The following is a 22,864-nucleotide window of genomic DNA, read 5'->3' on the forward strand; positions in this document are numbered from 1 at the left end:
GTACCGGACACTTAATCCTGCATTGCTTTCTAGCAGCAGCCAGGTAGCTATCTCAGAGATCAGTGTCCCCTCAAATGCTGCAGAATAGGGAGAGAAAGGCTTTTTCTGCAATAGAAGTGTGATTTCTGGAAGAACATTTATGATTCCCAGTACAGGCACTGCAGGCGCCTCCTTTATTTCTAGCAGGGCAGTGCTGGGGTGGGAGCGGGGCCGCTGGCACCCCCATCCAGGGCAGCAGGCAGTTAGTTGGGAAGGGCCACTGCTGGCGAGGGCTGTGCGGGAGGAGAGCGGCTGGTGAGCCGGGTAACTGTGCCGGCAAGGTCAGCTTTGCCGTACAAAGCCGGCACTGTGCACTCTCATCCCGCAGCCAGCTCAAGCCAGTGCCTCAAGGACACCTCCGGGCTCACCTCCACCTCTCTTGCCACCGGCAGTGTGCTGCCCCAAGGCTGCTGACAAACCTGGGACACTGGCTCCAGTTTCCCAGGGCTCTTCAAAGCTCCTGACTGAAATACATGGTGTTTTCATGTGAGCTCCCCTCTCCCTTTCTCCTTTGCTCTCAAAAGAGCTGTGGGGTCTATTTTCAGGCAGGCTCCTGTGCTAACCAGAGCAGGAGCTCTGTAAAAAGCTGCTAGCTCAGGCGTGCTTCAGCTGGAGCACCCAATCCTGCCAAAATCCAGCAGACAGATTTCAACATTCAGAAATCTTTGGCTCCCTTGGGGACTGCTGGGTCCATTCTTGCCTGCTACTGAACACGGGCACATTTGCTTTTCATGAGCAGTTCCCCGCTGGCGAACATGCCTCCCTGGTTTTTCCACCCATGGGGCAGGTCAGGGGGATCCCTGCATCACCGGGAGAAGAGCCAGACCTCATGGAGAGGCAGTGTAAGCAGAGCAGCCCAGCACTGGGACTGCTCAGGCTGTCCTCCCGCTGGTCTGCATGGCATTTACCACAATGCCACCGGGTTCCTACAAAGGCTACGCTTACAATACATGCCAAATTATTATTACAGTATTAACTGCATATGCATATAGCCCAGGCCAGTGTTTCCAAAGTGTGCATCTGCATCTAGACATTTCTGGGGAAGGTGCATGAATTTATTACAACTATAAATGACTCTACTAATAAACCCTATCCAATTACACTGACTGAAAGGTAGATCAAATAAACTTGGCTTAACCTGACTTGGGAGAGCCCTCTAATTACCTGGCTTTCAATCAATGCTCTGACATAAATACACAGAAGTCTGCTACATGGTCACTGCATGCAAAAATAATTGGAGCTTGGCAATTAAAAGAGCTTCTTTTTAAAATTACATTTGTGTTTCTAAGAGTCAGACTGCGAAGTTTCAAGTTTTCGGAAGACAGCTATAAAGTTGTGAAAGGTTTTTAATGGACAAAGTGCTTTTAGCTGTTAACAGTAATTATCTAGCCCTTCCAAAATGCATTTCATCTGAGAGCTCCATGTGCCTTGCAAATAATGTTCCCTGAAAGATAACACAGGAGCAGGAGAATTAGCTCTGCAACAGGCATTAAGCTGAGTCACAAAAAGATGCAGTGACTTGGATATGGCCACGCAGCGAGTCAATGCTGCTGCAGCAGGACTACAGCGCAGTGCTCTCATCCAGATGCCATGAGCAGCCTTTGCCAGAAGCCTGTGGGAGATGTAGATAAAGAGCAAATACATATTCTTCTTCTGCACTTAATTCTGCTGCATCCTGCTGAATTCTGCTCCTGCACCAACCTTTGAAATCACCATGCGAGTGTGAATGAGTGGAGAGTCAGCAAGTACCAGGGGAAGAGAGCTCTCCCGTACCATGCGCCTTCTAGACATGCTCCCCCTGCCCAGCTCCTCCTCAAGCTTTCAGCAGTCCCTTCCCCACCCTGCCAGGAGCATTTCCAGCCTCTTCATCCACAAACCACAAGCCCAGGCCCACAAGGTGGGTTTTGGCATTTGCACCACCACATCAGAGGGACTGAGGCAGATTTCTCTGACCTCCCTGCGCGTGCCTCCACCCAGTTGGTGCTGGGAGCTGGAGACCAGAGCAGAGGACACGGATATCTCCCCCAGCTGCCCACCTTCAGAACATTCTCCCATATCCCTCCCATGCACAATCAGACCCTATTTCTGTACCTTTGTTTAAGGGGGAGTTTTCCAGCCCTTTTTTCCTCCTCCTCCAACCTCCTGCGAGCTTCTTCCAGCTGGGTGAGAGGGTTGGGGGCTGGATTGGGCGGCATGGTAGGATCTTGGATGAAGGGGTGAGAAGGCTGGACGACGTTTCGGAGCTGGGCACTGACCCACGGATGCACCGCAACAGGTCGCTCAATGGAGAGGGGTCGGACCATATCATGGGACAGCTGCTTCTTGGCACCTGACGAGCTACACACAAACACAAAAGTTTCACATGGACCACCGAGCCGCTTTGCACCGGCACACAGTCACTCCTAGATGGACCTACTGCTCCTGCAGCTGACCATGGGCACCACTGGGAAGCTCCTTACAGTGTGGCTTCTGAGGGAGAGGGGAGCACCATCCACCTCTAGAGAAGATTTCAAGACAGCAAGCCCTGAGACATCAGGGTGAGCAACCCAACCTTGACACAAAGCCCACTGATCCATTTATGGGCACTCATCAAGTGCACAATACATAAAAACAAAACCAGCAAAAGGCAGCTCCACCATTTATGACATCGCCTCAGAAGATGCCCTCCCACGTGTTGCCAATGTTCCCAGCTTGGGAGCATCTCCATGAGCCACTGGTTGGCATCTCCAGGGAAAGGGATGTTGCCGGGATGTGCTCCTCCTTCCCCAGCTCCAGTGGCAGAACCTGCTGCCTGACTTCATGGCAGCCTGGCACTGCCCATGGCCCTGGCACTCGGCCCCAGCTGCCTGCAGTGCAACCCACCCTGGCATCTACCGTCAAGCAAGAGAAGAAACCACCAGCAGGCTCAGCACTCAGCCACCAGTGCAGCTGTGTCAGAGGGAATGAGACCCTAGATCTCTCTTGTCGACACCCAGCAAGCACTGTTTTTTGCCAGACTGACCAGACTGTGATTCAGTGCCCACAGGAGATCTGTTTGACTGCAGCGAGATTCCCGAGACAGTCATGTCCCTGGCTCTACTCTAGGCAGGGGAGGCCATCCCAGAGGATGCTTCCAGCAAGCCAAAATGACTGACAACCCTGAGCTGCGCTAAACTGCTTACTCAGGACCAATGGCTAAAGTGCAGTAGGTCCTACGTTTCTATCAGCACCTTGCAGGAGTAACAGGCATTTACATACAGCAAATGCTTAAAGGAAAAATACTACCTACTGCATGCCATGTTATCCACCTTGGAACCATAGTGGCAATTTGTGAGATTCCCGTGGGGCTGCAACCTCCCCTCATGGCCACAAGTCATCTCTCAGAAAAACCAGCCCTTAGAGCCCCCGAGCATCCTCAGTCTCCAAAGGGTCTAAATGCTTGTGCCCGGTGAATTCTTGTCTTCCCAAGGTCTCCAGGAACAAGGCAGACTGCTGGACAGCCTTGTGCAGGAGATGCAATACAACAGTGTGAAGACCCCTCACTCTGCCAGCCCTTACCCATGGTTTGTTTTCTTATGCCTGCTGATCTCTTTCTCTCCTTCTATGATCCACTGAAGGATCTTCTGGTTTCTCTCCACGTCTTCAGGAGATCCTGGCATCTCATAGTTGGCACCATCACTTTTCCCTGAATCGGTCTTCTTAACATTTCTTTTTGAGAGCAGACTTGCTTTCCCACTGCAAGAACAAAGCTTGAGACATTAGCGCTTTGCCTAAGCCACACCACGGCAGAGGATGGACATGTCTACCTCCAGACATATTCAGCCCTGCCGGGGTCTGGTGCTGCCTGCAGTGCAGACGTGGCCCTGGCTGCCTTCCACACACCCCTGGCTCTACCACAGCTCAAACCAACCATGCCGCAGTTGAGGCTAAGAGCAAGACCAGCCAGACCTAGGCACAGCAGGGTCCTCCATCCAGCCACCTGCAGGGAAAGGGAGCTTCTCCTCCGGGCAAATGAGCCACAGCAGCGTGGCAAAAAGCCCAGCAGATCTGCCACACGAAGGGTTGTGTAAAACCCCTGTCTCTTTGCTCAGAGCAGGAGGCTCATCTTGGTGCTGCAATCCATCGGCTGCCTCTCCGTGTCAGACCACTGCTCGAAACCTGAGCCCTACCCATCACCCCCAGATTCACTGATACCCCGAGACTGCTGATTTGCCATACGCAACATTCGCTTCTCACCCTAACCTGAACCGAGGCTTCACATCATGGTGGAAGATCGCATCCTGGCTGGGGGAGGGCTGCCTTCTTCAGGCTCTCGTGCACTGGGAAGCACAGCCACCTCAAACACTATAGCCAGATGGACACCAGCCAGTAACTGACACTCTGGCTACGCTTGTGGCTGCAGTGAAGGCTCCTACAGAAACCCCACCGCTCCTTGCCCACATGCATGCCCGTGTGCCCAGCCGGGCAGCCCCATGCTCACAAGGCCACACAGAATTCACCCGTGCTAGCCTGTCATTGCCACAGCCCGTAATTTCATTGGAACCCCACCGTCCTAATCACCCACCCGCTTTAGTCCATAGGACCTCCCTACTTCTGCTTCTGCATGCTCACTAACACACATAGAAAAATAACCTTAACACCACAGAGGAGTAACAGGCCCTCAGACAGCTTTGCTGATTTTCTGGGGAAAAAACTTGGAGAGGGATCTACAAAGGCAGGGCAAACTGACAACTTCTTTGCTTCTCCCCACATGAGGACTAGCGGATATCAAATGAAGTTCTCCAGCAGCAGATTCAGTGCAAACAGAAAGAAGCCTTTTTCCACAGGTTGTAATCACCCTGCAGACACTGCCATGGGGGCCTGGGGGGACAGCAGCCCAGCTGAGTTCAACAAAGAGCCAGACAAGCCACTGCAAGAGACTACTGGCTGCCAAACAAGACTGTTTGGATGCAAACTTTTCTTGTGAAGCTCCTAACCTGGGGACTGTCAAGACCTGGGATTTTGTGCCAGAGGAAGGACAGCTTTGAATGTGCCCTCTTACAATCCCCTTGAATATGTGCCGTAGTCGGTGCTAGAGAGAAGTCCTGTGTCTAGATGGGGCTTTGGGTTGATCCAGCATGGCCTGAGCATGCTGTGGCCTGATGCTCTGTTGAAGCAACAATCCCTTCCCCACAGAAACAGGGCAGATTTAACTGCTTCTCCCGCCCCAGAGAGCAGCTAGCTTCAGCTGTCTCTGCGCTCTGCCTCCCTCCTGCCACCCCGGAAAGCTGGTCCTGCCTGCTGCAGACGCAGCTGCCTGCCTTCACTAAATATCCCACCCCTGGTACACTGCAAAGCATCACCCCAAAACCACAGCCTTGGGGAGCCAGCCAAGCTCAAGGTGAGCACAGGTCTCCCCTGTGGCTGCTCCATGGCCATCCCTTATGCTGGGAAGCCCCAAGCTTTGCTCTTACCTTTGCAGTCATCTAGTAACAGGACTAGCAAAACCTACAGCAGAGAAGGATCTTCACCCTCTCCCCTCAGCACAGAGGGGACAGAGGAATTCAAATGGCCACAGGAAGACGGACAAAAGACCGTAGGGCAGCAATATGTCTTTCCTGGGCAGAGGGTCCCCTGTCCCAGAGAACATCTCCTTGGGACAGGATGCCACGCCAGCATCACAGCATCCATAGCTTTGTTAGGACGAGAAAGGAGCCCTTCTGGTGAATGAGTTAGGCCTTGCAATAAGGAGGGCTTTTTTGTCCTCTCATAAATACCTTAGGAGACTGGTTTCTGTTACCCAGACCCCGAGGCACAGCCCTATACTTAGCAACTCCTGACGCACAGGGAAGTAGACCAGCATCTGCAATTTCTAAGCACCTCCACTGCTTTAAGGAGCAGAAAAACTACTTTATAACCAAGCCCATAAAAAATCCTGGTTAGAGGGTGTCTTTCAGCACCAGATCACAGAGGTGACAAGGGGTCTATAAGGGTTATGGGGGGACATACCACTTTCTGAAGAGGACGAGCAGTGGGAGGCCCTTAAACCATGTCCCAGCACAGGCTTTCACGAGAAAACGTGGTTCAACCACCCTGTTTCACCAGCATGCTACAGCGCATTTATGAAAGAGCTTTCTAGAGAAGCCATGGCTCTGGGAACTCCCGTTGGGTGTTGCCTTGACTCACCTGTAGCCTAAAGAGTCCATGGGGACAGGGGCCATGCCCAAGTTTTCAGTGTAGTTTCGTGACTTTGTTGCATAGTTATGTGAATCTACATTCCAAGCAAAGCTGTTCTGCACTCGCTGCGTGGCCTCGGCCTCGATCTGCTCTTTTGGTTTCATCACACTGTGGTGATGGATGTGGTGGTAGATGTGTTTATGGTGGTATAAGTTAGCTGCATCCAGTTTCATTCCTGATTTTGTTGCGTGCTTGCCATGCCCTGGAGGAATTGTTCCTAGTGTCCCTGACAGCTTTCCTAAGTGGCCACTTTCCGGGGACCGTGGCTTAGGAGAGTGGCGGCCAGGTCCTGGAGACTGGCAGCCTGGTGTTTTCATCACACGCTGTACATGTTCATCGAGGATGCTTTCGGGGTTTTCTTCATGGGCATCTCTCATCTGCATCCCAGCACAGCCCATCTCAGAGTAACGAGGAGCAAAGTGATGAAAGGCTTGGGCAGAAGGCATCTTGTGGCTAATGACCGAGGGACCAGAAGAGATATCTGCATCCTCACCTTCTTCTTCCTGCAAGAAACAAGAGGACAATCAGAGAATGACAGGGTGGTGGTGGTGGTGGAAGGGGTCCCTAGACCCACCTCCCGCTTGCAGCAGGACTGCTGCCAACCCCTGAAGGGGTCAGGCCTGGCTTTGTCCAGCCAGATCTTGAAAACCTTCAAGATGGAGATCCACCACCGCTCTGGAGACCTGTCCCACACTGCACCATCCGCCTGCGGAAAACTTCTAATGCTCAACCTGATCCTGTCAGTCCCAGCTTGTGGCTGTCACCTTGCTGTCACCGAGCAGAGCTGCTCAGGTCTCTGTTCCTGTCGTTTGAGCCACCATTAGCAAGGGTCTCCCAAAGAGACTGAGGCAACCTCTGACACACAGCCGACACATCACAACCAGGATTTACAGATGCGGCTTTTTCTGCTAAGTGTAACAACTCAATTGGACGTATGAGCGGGCAGAACCTTACTAAAAAGTTCCCCAAGTCCCTTGGAGGTGGTTCTGTAACAATCAGCAGCGGAAACACAACTTACCGCACCGTACCTGCGACTTGCTATGAGCCTTTGGTAAGGCATTGCTTCAAAGCTCATCAGATAAAGGCCGAAGGCACAGAATATGCAGCAAAACAGTTCTCAAGTCAGGCAAGACCAGGGGGGTTTCTCACCCGAATGACTAGTTCACCAGGCAAAGCAAACAGCAGGCTTGTAACAGGAGGGAGCAACTGAAGGTCAACAGCAGCATGAATAGTTTTTAAAAACCGAACAGTGATTTCTCCCGGGCATGCTAAGGCTGGAGTGAAACACTTCATGCAGATAAAGAAAGGGGTTGGAACTAACTGCTTGTTCTAGTAGCTCACAACGGTCTAGGACACGCTGTTAGTGACTCTTAAGTCCTTGCCAGGAAGAATAAAACTCCCCCATGCTGACAGCCACAATTTTGATGCTGACAAACTACTTTACGCTCCAACATAAACTCAGATATTTATGAAGTTTCTTTATTGGAAGTCAGGATTCCTATTTTTTTTAATTACATAAGCAGGATTCCAGTGAGTCCTTTAATCCCTCTCTGTTTTCCTCCTTTGGCACAGTAAAGAGATCAGTTGCAGCACAGGGTATCTCTGCCCTGCCAGATAAATGCATCTGCTAGAAAACACTGACTCCCATCAGCTTTGCCTGTCAGATGTCATCATCCATCACTTGCTAACCAACTTCAAAGTCTCAGCTGCCAACCACAGAGCAAGAAAGCAAATAACAGACTTCCTCCCAGTGTCACACCTGGGGGTTCAAACCTGAACAGGGGACAATGCCAGTCTTTGAAAATGCCAAAGGCATGGATGCTGCAAGCCTGGGGGTGTGACATGATGCCCACGTCTGGAGGGGACACACCACTTTAACAAATTGCTTTGAAGAACATCAGAGGCACCTTTCATCTACAGCCACAACGCTGCAGCCTGCCAACTGCTGTCCCTGGGCACCTAGCTCAGGGAAAAGAAAAGATGAAGCATGTGCTGACTAAATCCCTACCACTGGGGTAAGCATTTATTAGCAGTTTATGAAAACCCAAAGATGTGCTCAGTGCTTGGGTGGCTTTTAGGGCTGGTACCCACTTTCTGGAAAACTCTTAGGTTTAAACACCAACTAATGTGCAGGGCAAGATTTGATCCTGGTGCAGATCCCTGAGGAATGGCAGTGCATCCCTTCTGCTCAGAGCCCAGAGCTCCAGCTGTGCTGTCACACCAGAGCAGGGTGGCATGGGACTGACAACGCAGGGTGGTCCAGCCAAGCGGGTACTTGGGATCTGGGAAATCATCTGGCTGCTTGGAACTCCATTTTGCCAATAACTGGGACCTGGTACTTTGCTTTGCTCTGAGACTGAGATCAGGGTGGCCTAAGGGATGGAGAGGGATGCATCGGCTTGCTCTCGGTTTGCCTTGGCTCAGCTCATCTGTGTCACTGAGCAGGAGATCTGGACCCTGAGCAGGTCCTCAGGCAGGAGCAAGTGCTGCTGGGGTGGGTGGTGTGCAGGCAAGCCCTGGGGCAGCTGGCTCCTCACCCCCCAGCACTGGTCTCAGCCTTGCATCAGGTAGGAAAGCCCCAACAGTGAGAAAATAGCAGCTAATGAAGGAATTGGGGTGCCTATCCCAAGCTGTCCTCTCTCTTCGAGCAGGGCAGAGGTCAAAGGTTTGAGTCAAGGTTGCAGATTACCAATTCTGCTGAATCTTTTCACCGTGCTTAGTCTGCAGGGAAAAAACCAACATACAGCATGAAGTAGGGGAAGCCCAAGCTGGGATTGTAATGCAGGACTTTGGATACAGCAGAGTCTAGCCTTGGCTCCGCCGCATGCACTGGTGCATTGCAAGGTGCTCCTTGCCCGAGTTATCCGACCGCAGTCTATGCCTGGCAGTGCAGCAGCAGCCTTCCAACCCACCCAAACCTGCCTGCGCCCAGCTGCACAAGCCTGCTGCCTAACCTGCAGCCCCTCTGCCCACCAAGCACCCTCGTCCTGCCTGTGGCTGGCACAGGCAGAAGAAAGGGAAGACAAGACAACAACGCTGCCAGTGAGGCATAGGCAAGAAGCAATAACTGCAGCATTTTACACCAAAGAAACCCGCGGCTCTGGGGAGCAGCTTCCTCCACAAGCTCAGGTTTCCTGGACACAGGGGTGGTGTGGGCTCCAGAGCCGTCTTTCGGCATCTCGACGCGGTGAGCTGGGCAAAGCTTGGTGGCATGCACAGCCTCTCGGCAGGCGGGCAAGCCCCGGGTGCCATAACCACTAGATGGTGCTTTGTTGACATAATATTGTCAGAAACCTCTTCCATCCACTCCCAAAGGCAGCGGCAGTTAGCGAGATGCAGACTTCAACTTTGCTGACTGTCTGCTGAGCTATTTTTGCTCTCCAGCAAGGTCAGGGGTGCCCTTCCCTTTGAATTAGGAGGCTGAGATCTGCACTGATGAGCTATGGGCAAGCGATACCTTGCTGCAGACCTCCTCCTCTGCCTTCTCCCAGTCCCACCCATCAGGTTGCTACTGGTCGGTAGGGCAAAATAGCTCATCTAAGCACGACTGCTTTTTCGATCATCATGCAAATGATTTCCCTCTTTAGTTAGGCAATGGTTTATATTCAAATAGTAAGAATGTCAGCACTGGCTTTGCTTCTCCTGGCTTATTTTCAGTTTGCTCGGTTCAGACAAAGAGTGATCTGTATGATACGATACCGATCTGTATGATACAATACTGCAGCTTCCATGCATGGACATGATGCTGAATTGGCTCAAAAAGTAATAAGGAAACGTGCATATTCTCTAGTCCTCTCCCACGTTGCTCAGAATAATTAATGAATTCAGAGTTTGGGGGTTTTTTGAAAAACAGAAATCTTACAGTCTTTTCAGTAAAAGGCATTTGGCTTTAAATCAGATGTTTCTTCTCGATGTTACTGCATGATGTGACTTTGAAAGAGAACCCGCAGGCAGCTCAGCATGGAGGAGAAAAATTCTTTTTTCTTAGCTTTTGCAAAATATTTCCAGCTTCTCTGCTAAGCAGCTAACTGCCTGGTGTGACTAACACTCCTGGTTTTCCCTGTGCTGCTGTTCAGTGGACCATGAAGACCTGGTAAGAGGTTACCCTGTAGTCCCGGTGTTCAGGTCATAGAAGAACGCCCTGTGATCTATCAGGATTCAAGCTCTCCTCTTGCTGATACCAGCAGCTCCTGCACCTTAAGTGCTGACCTAAAAAAGCTGCAATTGCTTACTCTGAGTTTTTCCTGAATGGCTAATGCCAGATGCCAGCCAGTCAATGAAATACATTCTGGAGACAGCAACGAGGTTTAATATATAGCATTAGTGGGAGTCCTGGGCTTAAAAATAGATTAAGTCACACAAAAATGTGTTTAAACAGACTTAAATTTATTCTCTGGCACATAGGTATTTGCTGATTTTATGGTATTGCTACTGGCAGCTTCTTCAAGGAGGCAGAGGGTTGGGATAATGTAGTCTGGTAAAGGCGGGGGCTGCAACGGAGCTATGGGAGGGGGAGGAGGAGGAGGAGGAAGAAGAGTACTCTAGGACTGTGTTAGCAGAAAATGCTGCCAGTTACATTGGCTTTGTTTAGAAGGCAACAGGTACCAGACAGGAAAACAGAGCAATTCCAGAAGAACAGGAACTTAATCACACAATAGCACCTCGCTGGCCTTTTCTGGCTGGATGCAGAGGTGCAGGGAGTTTGCTGGACAACACTTGGAGCTGGAGGGAACCTTACAGACCCTCCAGCCTTCCTCACTTCTCTGCATTTGAAATGCAGATGTGATTTAAAGCGAATACTACAACCTACAGCTCTTTTCTGTTTGAAGAGCTACTAGATGAACATTTAAAAATACTCTAATGGGGCTGGAGGGTCTGCCCTGGAGCCCCAGAGGCTCAACTTCTCCGAAAGCACAGAGCTAGCCAAGACAGGCACCAACACTTCTGCTTTAAGGGAGAGCTGTGGGTTACTAAGCACAGAGCCTTTGCCTCAGGGCCATGGCAGCTATTAACTGCAGAGACTCACAATTTCTACACACAGGGCTGTAGTTATACTGACATTGGTGATGTTCAGTAACACCGCGGTGTCCTCTGAAAATTCTCCTGTATCCCCAGCACAAGATGTACAGGTACCCGTGACATGCAGCTTCTCAGAAGAAAAGATATGGCGTGAATACTGCTGAACAGGGTGTCTCACACAGGTAATACTACATGATCAATATCTCAGTCTCTCCCTTTTGGAGCCTGCTGTGGAGCTAAAGACCTTGCACGCTTCCCTTGGTTCATCTACCAAGTCCTCAAGCTCTGAAGGGCCCCACCGCTACCAGGGCTCACAGCAGTCAGTGCCACGGGCTGGGTTTCACCAGCCACCCACGCGGAGTCTGCGTTTCTCTACCTAGGAGAGGGTTTTTGGATGCTACACCTCATCAGTTCCAAATTTTCTAGGGATGTGCTAGGCACTGATGGGCAGAACTCTTTTTGTTGTGGTAGAAATGGCCCGACAGCAGACACAAACACCTCCAAGCATAACATCACCTGCCATCTGGTTACCATTTTTGGGGAAATAGGGATCACACAAAACCCCACAGGGGAAGGCAAACCCCTGTTACATAGTCCTCATCCTGGCATGGAAGGGATTGCTCACAAGTCAGGAGAGTGAGGGTGCCAAAGAAGAAGATGGAGAGCATCCACAGCTCCTAAGTGGTGGCAGAAGTGGGCACTGCTGTGCCATAGCTGGTGTCTTACAGCAGGGAGGGAATGCTGGAGCTCAGTGAGCCCTGCATGGACCGAGGAACAGCACTGTGGAAGCTCCTGGGGCAACGGCAGCCTCCAGGAGCCCTGTGCAAGTGATGACCATGGCTGTTGGAGCAGGAAAGTGGTCACCCCAATTGTTTCCACAGCAGCTGAAAGCTCCCTGTGGTATACAGTATGCAGACAGACTCCCAGGCTGGTAGAGGAGGCAAGGAGGTTACTAACCGCTCGAACGCGTTTAAGGCGCTCCTCTAATTTCTCCTCCGCTTCACGTTCCTTTTGTACTTCCTCCAAACGATTGATCAGTTCTGCAGCAAACTTCTCTGGTTCAACGTGGATATCCTTTGGCATTCGGTACGTACGCTGGAGGAAAAACACACCAGGGGTTAGCAAAAGATGCACGAAAAACCACACGTTTATTTTGGAGGCTTTGATAATTAGAAATGCCAGTCGTTCTGGTGGGGAGTTGAGAGAGGACAGGCTGGCAGATGCAGAGGTGCAGCCTAGGACCAGTGGGCTAGAAGCTGAGCCACCACCACGAGCTCCCTGTCTGGCACCAGCTCTGCACACAACCCCACATAAGGGAAAGTTTTCTGGAGCCACAATTCAACAAGCTCTTTCAGCACGAAACTCCCCTTTGGGATGGATGTGCTTGCTTTCCTACCAATGTACACATAGTCAGCAGGAATATCCTGGTCTCAAAGGGTGGGAAATGGATGTACAGACAAACCTCTCAAAAATCGTGCTTACAGTAGCAATCTTTTCACCTTGATAGAAAGGAGGACTCTTGCGCACACACATTCAGCTTATCCCGGGCGGATCAGCATATGCCGGTCAATCTCTGCAAATCTAGCCCACTGCCACAGACAGGAGTGGAAATCCTGTCACCTCCAAGACATCTTACTTCCCTCCATCTTGTTACAACCCAGCACAGCCACAAAAGGCCACAGTTCCCACAAAGCATCCTCTCTTACTAGAGGATCCTGAAGGATTGCATCTTGGCTCTTCAGAGCTGTGCAACTATCCCCGGCCTGCTTTATCAATACAGCAACCTTACAAGTGCAGAGATACCACTTTTCTGTTTGCCCTGGGTGAACAAATGAGTATTTATGGGAGTTCAAGGGCATTCTTGGTTCTTTATGCCGAGTTACCTTGTCCCTAAATTCCTGAGCTCCGGGATAAGAAGTTTGTGTAGTGAAGTATGAAGCTGACAGCCGCTGTATTTTTCCCCTTATTTTTATCCCTTCTGCATTATTTTGTTAAATAGTAGAAAAAATAAAATGACACAGCAGAGATAAAAATTTAATTTGGAGGAAAAATATATGGAAAATAACAGTATAAAAACCTGCATTCAAGTATTTCAATACCAGCATGAGAGAAATATACACTCTATAGGACCAGAGATAAAATTAAATGTGAAGATGTGAGATAATTCATAGCAAAAGAACAAATGCAGCACCAGAAGCAGACATCAAGCTTGAAATCTTTAAGGGAGGATGAGAGACCACCCGAATTTATCCCAGACCAGCCGAAAGATCAATGTGGAAGACTAAAATAATGCTCTGCCTCAAAACCTGACAAAAGTATGCAAATCATATTGGTTTTTCTCTCTGCCACCTGCCGAGTGGAAGGCAGGTGAAGAAAAATAAAGGCAGTAAGTATCCGACTGATGGCGCTGAGAAGCTGAAGACATCTTTTATGGCACCCAAGTTGGGTTGCAGAGGTCTCAGTTAAAGCATCATGTGTTTTGTTCGCCGAGAGCAAGACCTAGCCAACCCTGTCAGCAAACCTCAATTCCAGTGCTCACTGCCATCGCCTTCTCTTCTACACAGGATGGTGCTGGGCTGCAGTGTCCCTGGGGACATCTGCGGACACAATGTGGCTTTGCAGGCAAAAGGACTGCCTGCTCTAGCATTCGCTTTCTGTGACAAGCAGAGGGACCAACAGCTTCACCTGAAGCTGTCCCAGGCAGGACTGACCCATCTGAGCTGCGAACAGCCCCAAACAATCATCCCCTTCATCCAGGGATGCAGCAGCTGGAGACGGCATAAGACGTGTGAGCTACCAGGTGGCTCCCACCTTGGGATGACAAAGACTTTGCTGCTATCAGGACCTCCAGCCCTGCGAATCAATGGCCTGTATTAAAAAGAAACACTGCAGAAAAAGATTTTCATCGACAAAAATTATATTTAGTCTTGAAATATTCACAAAAGGGCCAAAGTGGCATACTTCGTCCCAGCACCTGGACCTTGTATTGTCCAGAAATGGGCACCAGACGTGCTCCATCATGGGGGAAGATGTGGCAGAGCTAGTCCCTGCTCTTACTCCCTGGGGAGCTTCTAGGATCCAAGTGATGTTTCCACATTCCCCCCGCATAGCCTGGGAAGCACTTCTGGCTAAGGGAGTCTGCTTTCATCAGAAACCCCAAACCCATGACCACCACCATCCATCCCGTGAGGGAGCGCCAGCGATTCCTGAGGAGGGAAATCTCTCTCTCACCTGACAAGTCACAACCCGTCGGGTGATGTGTTCACTCCCTCCTGCCACCTCAGACATGCCAACTCTCCCTGCGGTTGTTTATATGATGGCAGCACCAAGCCCTTCTCCGTTAGAAACTTAATGACCCTAATGAGAGGCAGCTCAGCACTCAGCGGTTACAGTCTCAGGTCTCCCCATTGCAGCTACTGCCATCGGCTGCCATAGAAAAGCAGAACCAGGAAAGAATCTACCTTTATTTTCATAGCCTTTGATGCAGTGCATCATCCCAAACCAAAGTCTCTCCCGAGCCCCCAGCAGCAGTGGGTGCAAAGGCTGAAGTTTGCTAACCTGCATGTTCGAGTCCTGTTACAATAAGGTGGTTCCCTCCAGGCCCAGCAATGCTTAAGGACCACAGCTCCATCTCTGGTGAGGATCTAAGGACATTCAGGGTCACTGCTGTAACCAGGGAACTTGAGATAAGACAATATTGGTCTTTTACAACTAATACTTCAGCATGTTTATCCACAGTCTCTCAAAGTCTGGAGGTGACTGAAGCTCGACTACAGAAATGAAAATAATCAAACTCAAGAATCTTTAAGATGAACTCATTTTCCTCTCTCTCTGATAAACCACTGCATCTGCAAAACCCCTGACCCACCCTTGGAGCTCTCCACTCAGCACAACAGCCTGCAGAAGTTCTCAGCAGCCCGTTCAAGGGTGGAAGATGCAGTCCCCTCTGTGAAGCCATCTCTGCAAGGGTCTCCCTGATCATCCAAGTTCAATGCAACTAAAATAAACCTCACTTCACCCCACGGATACCAGTTGTATGTGCCCTGTGTTGTCCTGGTGGGTACCTGTAACGGTGACTCACGGAAAGTTGGCATGAAGGATGATGCTCTGAACATTGTCTGACTTTATTCCTATCCCAAAGGATGAGCTACAGAGACTTCCCCAAAACTAACAATATTGCAGAATAATGAATGCAAATTCCCTGTGCTGAAGCAATACTGATAACTGCTGAGGGCTCTCTCTATCTCCCTGGACAGCAAACATGGACTGCATTGACCTGGTTCAAAAGGCTTAAGACAAAAAAGTGTTTGAAACCTTTATCAAATGACGGGCCTGACTTCGGAAGGGAGACATGCTCCATCAAAAACTAGCTAGGCTGAGCCTGTGCCTGGAGGAGGATCCTTCAGGGCTTTGGGATTTTGAACCTGCCCCCCAGCTTCCCGTGGGCAGAGCCCTGCCAAGGGAGTTGTAAATAAGCTGTTTATTGTTCTGAAATTAGAAGGGCTCCCAATGCTTTTGTTCCAAGTAAAGGGTGCAGCACTCTCTGAGAGCTGACTGGTTTGGGAGGATCCAGCCCTCCAGTATGGATCAGAATGAGATCTCTGGACATTTTCTGGGTCAACAATTCAGAAAGGAAGCGCTTCATTTTAAAGAACTGTTTTACCTACAGCTGTTTTATTTATTGCTTTATTTAATTATCTATCTACTTCTATTTAATGCCACTAGTTCAGATGGGTCTGTCCAGAACCAAACCATGCTGAGTTGGGGAGGTTGCAGAGGTCAGCAGATGGGAGGCTGAATGCCAGATGGGTTGGCAAGAAAGAAATTGCTTGAGCTGGTCTGGATGGAGTAATCTTTCCTAGTGACAGCTGTGAGGAAGGATTTCTTAGGGTACCTATCACCAGGACATTGTCCTTGACACGTGAAGTGTCTGAAGCTCTGGTACCTTTGGAAAGAAGCAGCCTGCTAAGAACATACGAGATGCACAAGCTCTCCAGTAGTTCCACTTAGCACCTGCTTCTTCCACTTAGCATGTCTTCTTCTTTTCTTGGAGCTGATGCAGTGGGAGTTGCAAGGATTTTGCTCCATGAGGCAGATGCAGGTCTTGTGTTTTGAAGGATTTCACCTTCCCTGAGGTTTGAGGATGAAGTTGCACATCAGAACACACCAGCATTCTAAATGTGTGGTTTTACTATGATCTATACGTGAAAAGGCTGAAAGGGAAGAATCTCACTGCGGCTTGCAGGTTCCCCTTGGGAAGAATAAACCTCAACTGCTCTGAGATGAAACAGGAAGTTTTCCAATGTTATCACTGGGCAGAGGTCTCCAACCAGCCCCAGGGATCTATGGGTTGGGCTGAACCATTTCTGACAGATCTGACTGGACCAAAGAATTCTTTGCTGGTAAATCTCCCTCTTCTACAGGAGGTTTGATGCCTCCATGATGCCTGAATGGCTGATGTTAGATCACAAGTCAGTCTTGGAAATGAAAGGAAGAAGGCAGACTAGAGCAGCCAAGAGAAAAGAACTCCTGAATCTCCACATTTCCCAGATTAATGCATTCTTCTGACATACATTTTTAAACAATAGATAGCGTTTCCATACCAGAAACACTTGTGGCAGAGCTCACGGATAGCTGGATTTCAGCGTCCACTTTAGCAGCATTGAGGGATTAGGAAAGAGTCTCACTGCTGTAAGGCGTTTGAGGAAAATGGCATAAAACAGCTGATGGGAATTCTGAACATGTTCCCAACTCGCAGGAGCAGAAAGCTCATTTAGCTGTAGGTATCCAGGCAGCACAAGACTAGGGCTCCTCCTGTACACTCCTCACTTGTACAGCATAGCAGAGTGGTCACTCAAAATCTTCTGTTCCACTCCAGAACACTACAGAAGCCACTGTGCAGCTTGATTGTGGGACAGGACAGGAAAGCTCCCACCCAATGATCGGGCTACAGCAAGAACATCACAAAATGGCTTCTTTATGCAGTTAAACAAACAAACAAACAAAGGAATCTCAAGTCTTAATCCTTGAGGTTGGATTTTTCTGAATTTGCTGGGAAAAGGGAACATCTCCTATCTTCTCCTGGGAACAGATGAATGCCAGAGGTGGGGTAAATACAGTGCAATAGCACAGGTACGGCCCTGCATTCACTGGGCTTTCTGGGCTTTCACCCTTCCTTTGGGAACTTGCTTGCTCCTTCCTGCCTCGGTGCTTCAAGACTGCTTGAAACCAAGAGAGAGATGGAAAACCACATGAAAAGCAACACTCACTCGCCATGTAATGGGTTCCTGCCAGAGGCACAAAACAAAGGTCTCGTTGCTTGCTAGAGACCTTCACCCACTGCATTCCTGGGCAGAGTGCCATTTCACAAAACACAACTTTTCCAAACTTAGAGCATTGTAAGTTTCTAAGTGTTGAAGATGCAGAACACAGCCATCCACACACCAAGATCTCCTGCTGCATAGCAGGGCATCCTACATAACCAGCACATGCCTTCATTATTTGCAGGCAGCATGGCTGCTGGAACTAGTGGGGAGACTCCTATGGACTTCTAATCACTACAGTTCATAGCTTCTGGACCTAAGTAAAAGCGCTGCTATTAAAAGCAATGTAAGTTCTTTCAGAATTTTGCATAATAGCCCCATAACTCATTTGTAAGGGAATGGTAAGGTCTCTAAAGGACTTCTGAAATGACTTTTCGGAAGTAGGAGGTTCTCCACTATCACTAGGAAAACATGCCATGCATTCTGCAAGCACTATCAGTAAGGACTCTGGCTACACTTGTTAGATATGAGTTCATAAAGACCTTCACTCAAAGGTTGCCATTTAGTCATTGCTACACACTGAAAAGCATGCTAACGACCAGGTCCAGGCAGCTGATGGAGACTGCTTTAGCCTCGGGCTGCGAGATAGCCTTAACCACCGGCTTTGGAAAGCAACACTTGAAGAAACATTTGCATGGCTTCTTGCTAATTGGGGACCTTTAATTCAATAACCGTGCAGTTAGAGGTGATTTTAAAAGACTAACTTTATAACATTTCACACTGGTGTTGTCAAAACATATTGTCTAATTACCTTCTCCTTTCTTGGCTGATTGATAAGTGAGGGCAGAGCAGTGCCTCTCTGAAGTCGATGCCAATTCTGTGTCAGTAATTGGCTGGCAGGAGGTGCCAGAGTGTCTGAACTAAACTTTTATTCCCTGGAGAAAGACTAGAACTAACTCGACTTCTCAGTCCCCTGCTCATATAAATATGCGTCAAGATGCCTTTTTCCCTGGGACTTAAATTACAGTGCAGAACCTAATGGGAACAGCGGATGTTTCACAGAAAAATCCTTGTGAAGCGTCCGTGTGTAGTTTAAGAGGAATATGTAATTCTAAAAGACTGTGTAGATAAGTAGGATAATATAAAAATTTATAAGCAGCAGGTGGCCAATTTAAACCTTGTTCCCGCCCCCTGCCCCCCCCCCCCCCCTTTTTAACTGGGTTCCAAAAAGGTCGATAAAATTTAATGCTAAGTAAAACTAATTAGCCTGCAAGGAACTGCTGCTGGAATGACACTTATTCAGTTCAACAAAAGAAATGTTTGGCAGATGGAAGTTCGTTAAAGCAGAGCTCACTATACATATTTAATGCTCCGTACTCTGAGTTTATAACCTGCAGTTCATTGAGGCATTGCCAGTGCACATGATCAACAGAAAGCCACTATTATTTTTATCCAAAAGGTAAAGCCACTGACAAGCTTTGAAGCCAGAGAATATTCACTCAGTAGTTCCCACTGTTGGGGAACAGCAACAACAACAACAAAAAATAAAGGCCAAGCTTTCAAACTTCAACTCTAACAAAGCCATGCTTACAGTAAAATCGGCATCAAGTGAAATAAAAAGGCACCCAGCCAGCCTTTTCAACAGCGACCACACTGTGAAAGCAACTGTGTGAAAAGAGAGGTGACTGAGCAAGGATGGCTAGTGAGCGTCCGCAGCCAGGGCTTTTATTGTCAACCCAGTGATCAAAGCACAGGAGACCCTCTTAAATCTAAGGAAAATAATCTAATTTAAAAGGCAAAACAAAGAGTGGTGGGGTTGGTTTTTTTTTTTTTTTTTTTCTTAAATCAGATTAAAACAAGGGTGTATTTCTGCTGGTATTGTGTTGCTTTGAGCAGGCAGGATGAGAACAGCTGCGTCAAGTTTGAAGGCACTTCTGGAAAAAGCAGATGGAGGCTTTTTTTCTCCCCGTTTGATTTGTGCTGGAGTCCAGCTGTCCAAAGGGGAAAGAAGTACCTTTATTCCCTGCTAGATATTAAATGTCACCTGTAACTTCTCACAAGAGGAAAATAATAATAAGCAGAGCTGCAGATGGTGCTGCAGATCCCTAGCAGTTATGCTCATCTTCCAAAAGCTGTTTGCTTACCTGGAGCAACCAGGGAGACAGTATCAGACAAATGAAATACTTATGCCTGCACTGTCTTTGCTCTCCTGCCTCGTATCCCCAGGCAGGCTTTGCCGAGTCCTTGAGAACAGGTTACAGCTCCCTTTGGCTGCCCAGTGCAGAAATACCGCTCGGGACAGTTGCATTTCTCCCCAGCTGACCTTGGCTGAGAGCTACATCAGCCTTCCTATCCAATGGCCTCCTACACCTTCCACAAACACCTCCAGCTCACCTGAGGGCATGTAACCTGCTTGCAGGTAGATGCTAGCCAGAGCTTCCATTCTCATCTGGGAGAAACAACCAGCTACTGACTGAACAGTTAAGAAAAAAAATGTGTTTTGGGCAGCCCTGGATGATGAGTTTGGCAGAAGGCTACCAAGCCCTTTCTTAGCACATGGATTTCTGTCTTAAAATGTCCCCAAATGAATACAGCGCTAAGGGGGGTTAAACTCGAGCAAGCAGAGCAACTGTACGCTAGAGATCTCACATATTTTGCATATTTACCTCTGGGGAAGGAGATAGTGCTACTTACAGGAATGTGAGGTAGTGGCACACGTCCATTTGCTTTGGCACTTTCTTGCATCTCTCTGCGATGCTGCTTGCGGAGTCTGTATGGTGGGATCCCATCTCTGCCGGAAAAAAACAACAACATGCCCTGCTTTAGTCCTTTCTCTGATACACGACGCTAGTTTAAGCCTTACCACTGCAGAGTGGCAGGTAGGAAACCCCTTTAGGTTTGAGAAAGGCTTTGCATGCCCATGGCATGCACAGAACCCGTGTGGGGAATGATGCTCGCCCAGGTCCCCACACCAGCAAATGCTCTAGTGCCAGAGGGACTTACATGGCATCTGCCAGGAGCAGAGCGAGGCAGGGCTCCTGCGACCGCTGCCCTAGGCAGAGGGCAGGGAGAAGGACTTGGACCACATCCTGGTACCTTTTATAGTTGGTTGCTTTCTATAAAAGAGCCTGTAATGTACACAGTAAACCACAGGGCAGGCTACGAGGGGGAGGAGTGGGAGCTCAGTGAGCATCTGCACCAAGGGGAACTCAGTCAGGGAACAAGGTATATATTTTTAAGAGAGCGTGACAACTTCTCAAGTGGCTTATCAAAGCAAAGGGTAGGCTCTGCTGCTCTTAAGACGGTCTCTAGCTCAGTCAGGAGTCATGGGCTTGATACTGGAGTTACCTAGCCCTCTCGCCAGAGGAGGCCGGGCAAGGTTAGGGAGGGAAGCCATGGGCAGCAACACCCAAGCGAACCAGCTCTGCTCAGGTTTGCGCCCTTCCTAAAAAAGCTGTTGACTGAGGTCTCCGCAGAGCGAGGAGACAGCGGTGGCAACGATCCTTGGTCCTGACAGACTGGGAGCTGGGTCTGTGGCTCCGCCGTGAGCTGGGGGACGGGGCAGACCTGCTCTGCCAAGCCGCACGCAGCCCTTCTGCGAAGATGGAGGCCTGGGTGCATGTGGGTCCCAGTGACAGGGTGCCAGGGGGGGCAGAAGCACCAGGCTTTGCTAACCACCCCTAATATCGCGGCACAAAGCATCACGGGCTGAGTATGACTTCAGGAGAAGAAAGGAAACGCATTTTTGTTCTCACCGTTGCGACCACCCTGCTTACACCCAGGGACGAGGAGAATGCGAGCGAAGCGGAGCCCATTTACAAGATCAGGACACGGGCCCATCTCCTGGTGACAACTGGGTTATTTTGAGAAAAATCAGTGAATGCAAAAACAAATGCCAGCCTGGAGCTTGGCAATTTGGAGCTTCCCTTTTTTATTTTACACATTTCCCTGATTCAGTAAAAGTAACCGCTTGGGAAGGCTGTGCAATGCCACAGAAACGGGTGGAAATGAATGGAGGGATTTGGTTTGTCCGAAGCACCAAATAACTTCCATGCACACGCACTGTCTCCTTTCAACCCCACACCACTCTGAGCAGTGCAAACGAGCCAGTCCCAACACATCTCACAACAACAAGATGTTTGCACAAGCAAAATGTACTTAGCACCTACCCCCCTCCCCAATTGCCAAGCACAGCTGCTTCTCGAGAACATAAACCGAACAGTTTAACCAGCAGATTTTTAAAGTCGAGATGCCATTTGGCAAGGGAAACACAATTTACTGCCGTGTTTTGCCTGCAAACCTCCTGAGTTACAAGCACCAGCCTGTGCAAGGATGGTCACCATCAGCTCTCCCATTTCCATCATGCCTGCTGCCCCGCTGGCTCCCTGGAAATCTGGGTGCAGGCAGAATCGCCACCAAATTACATCAGAAGAATGCAATTTCATGCAGTAACCCAGGCATTCAAAATTAAACACCATTAAAATAAAATAAAACCCATGATTAATGACAAGTGCTTTTTAGTAGGAAGACAAATGAGAGAACAGAAAATTAGCCAGGCTAATTACAGCTCTGGCTAGTGGCTGCAGGTAATGCGGGAGGAGGAAGAGCACGTCTGGGAGCATCACCTCTGCTGCGCCCGGCAGTGACACGTTATGGGAGCAGAGCAATTTCCCCAAGCGTTGCTATACCGACAGGCGATTACGATAGCTTTCATTAGGTGGCTTCATTTTCTTTAATGACGAACCTCCATTTGAAAAATAACTTAAGAGTCACAACGGTTAAGGAGTTTCATTGCATCACGATGTGATTTTTTTGAGACTGGATGGCAACAAAACAACTGGCAATTTTTACAGGGAAAAAAAAATATCTGGGGGATTATATTAGCCATTGCTGGTTGGCATCAATAGACAACATTTCAGCTTAACCGCCGCACAAAACCCAGGCACCAGAACACAACTCGCACGCTAAAGCCGCACGGCCGTTCACGGGAAAAGCGGTATTATATTAGAAGGTGCAATTTTTCTTTCTTTCTCTCTCTTTTTTTTAATTCTCCCCAGCAGCAGTCCCAGCGGAAAGAGCGACTTTTGTTCCCAGCACAGTAGCGAAAGGCTGATAATGGCCTCTAATCTATCCGGCTTCAAACACATGTTCAGCCCCGCTGTGCTGCCTTTGATGTCATTTTAACTAGATTCCCCAATGCCACCTCTGAACTTGGAACATTCCTTCGTTCAATGTACTGTGCCAACTCAACCAGAGGAAGCAAATTCAAAGATAAGCACTTTAATTTTATCCCAACAAAACCTTATTCAATAGATGGGGGGAAAGCAAGGAAAACCAATACCGTACTT

The 22,864-nt window shown here is 49.1% G+C and overlaps 1 protein-coding gene across 3 annotated transcripts in view; it reads right to left on the minus strand.

The window, feature by feature from the left end:
- The window catches only part of AXIN1 (axin 1), a 73,559-nt gene that overhangs the window by 4,315 nt on the left and 46,380 nt on the right, over nt 1-22,864 (minus strand). For all 3 annotated transcript variants that reach the window (XM_075018412.1, XM_075018410.1, XM_075018411.1), the window contains exons 4-8: nt 20,211-20,307; nt 12,211-12,348; nt 6,184-6,737; nt 3,577-3,753; nt 2,131-2,376 (exon numbers count right to left, since the gene is read on the minus strand). In XM_075018412.1, coding sequence (XP_074874513.1) covers nt 2,131-2,376; nt 3,577-3,753; nt 6,184-6,737; nt 12,211-12,348; nt 20,211-20,307 — 1,212 coding nt within the window. The remainder of the gene's footprint in view (nt 1-2,130; nt 2,377-3,576; nt 3,754-6,183; nt 6,738-12,210; nt 12,349-20,210; nt 20,308-22,864) is intronic.

This window comes from Buteo buteo, chromosome 29, assembly GCF_964188355.1.
Source record: "Buteo buteo chromosome 29, bButBut1.hap1.1, whole genome shotgun sequence".
NCBI classification, from domain to species: Eukaryota; Metazoa; Chordata; class Aves; order Accipitriformes; family Accipitridae; genus Buteo; species Buteo buteo.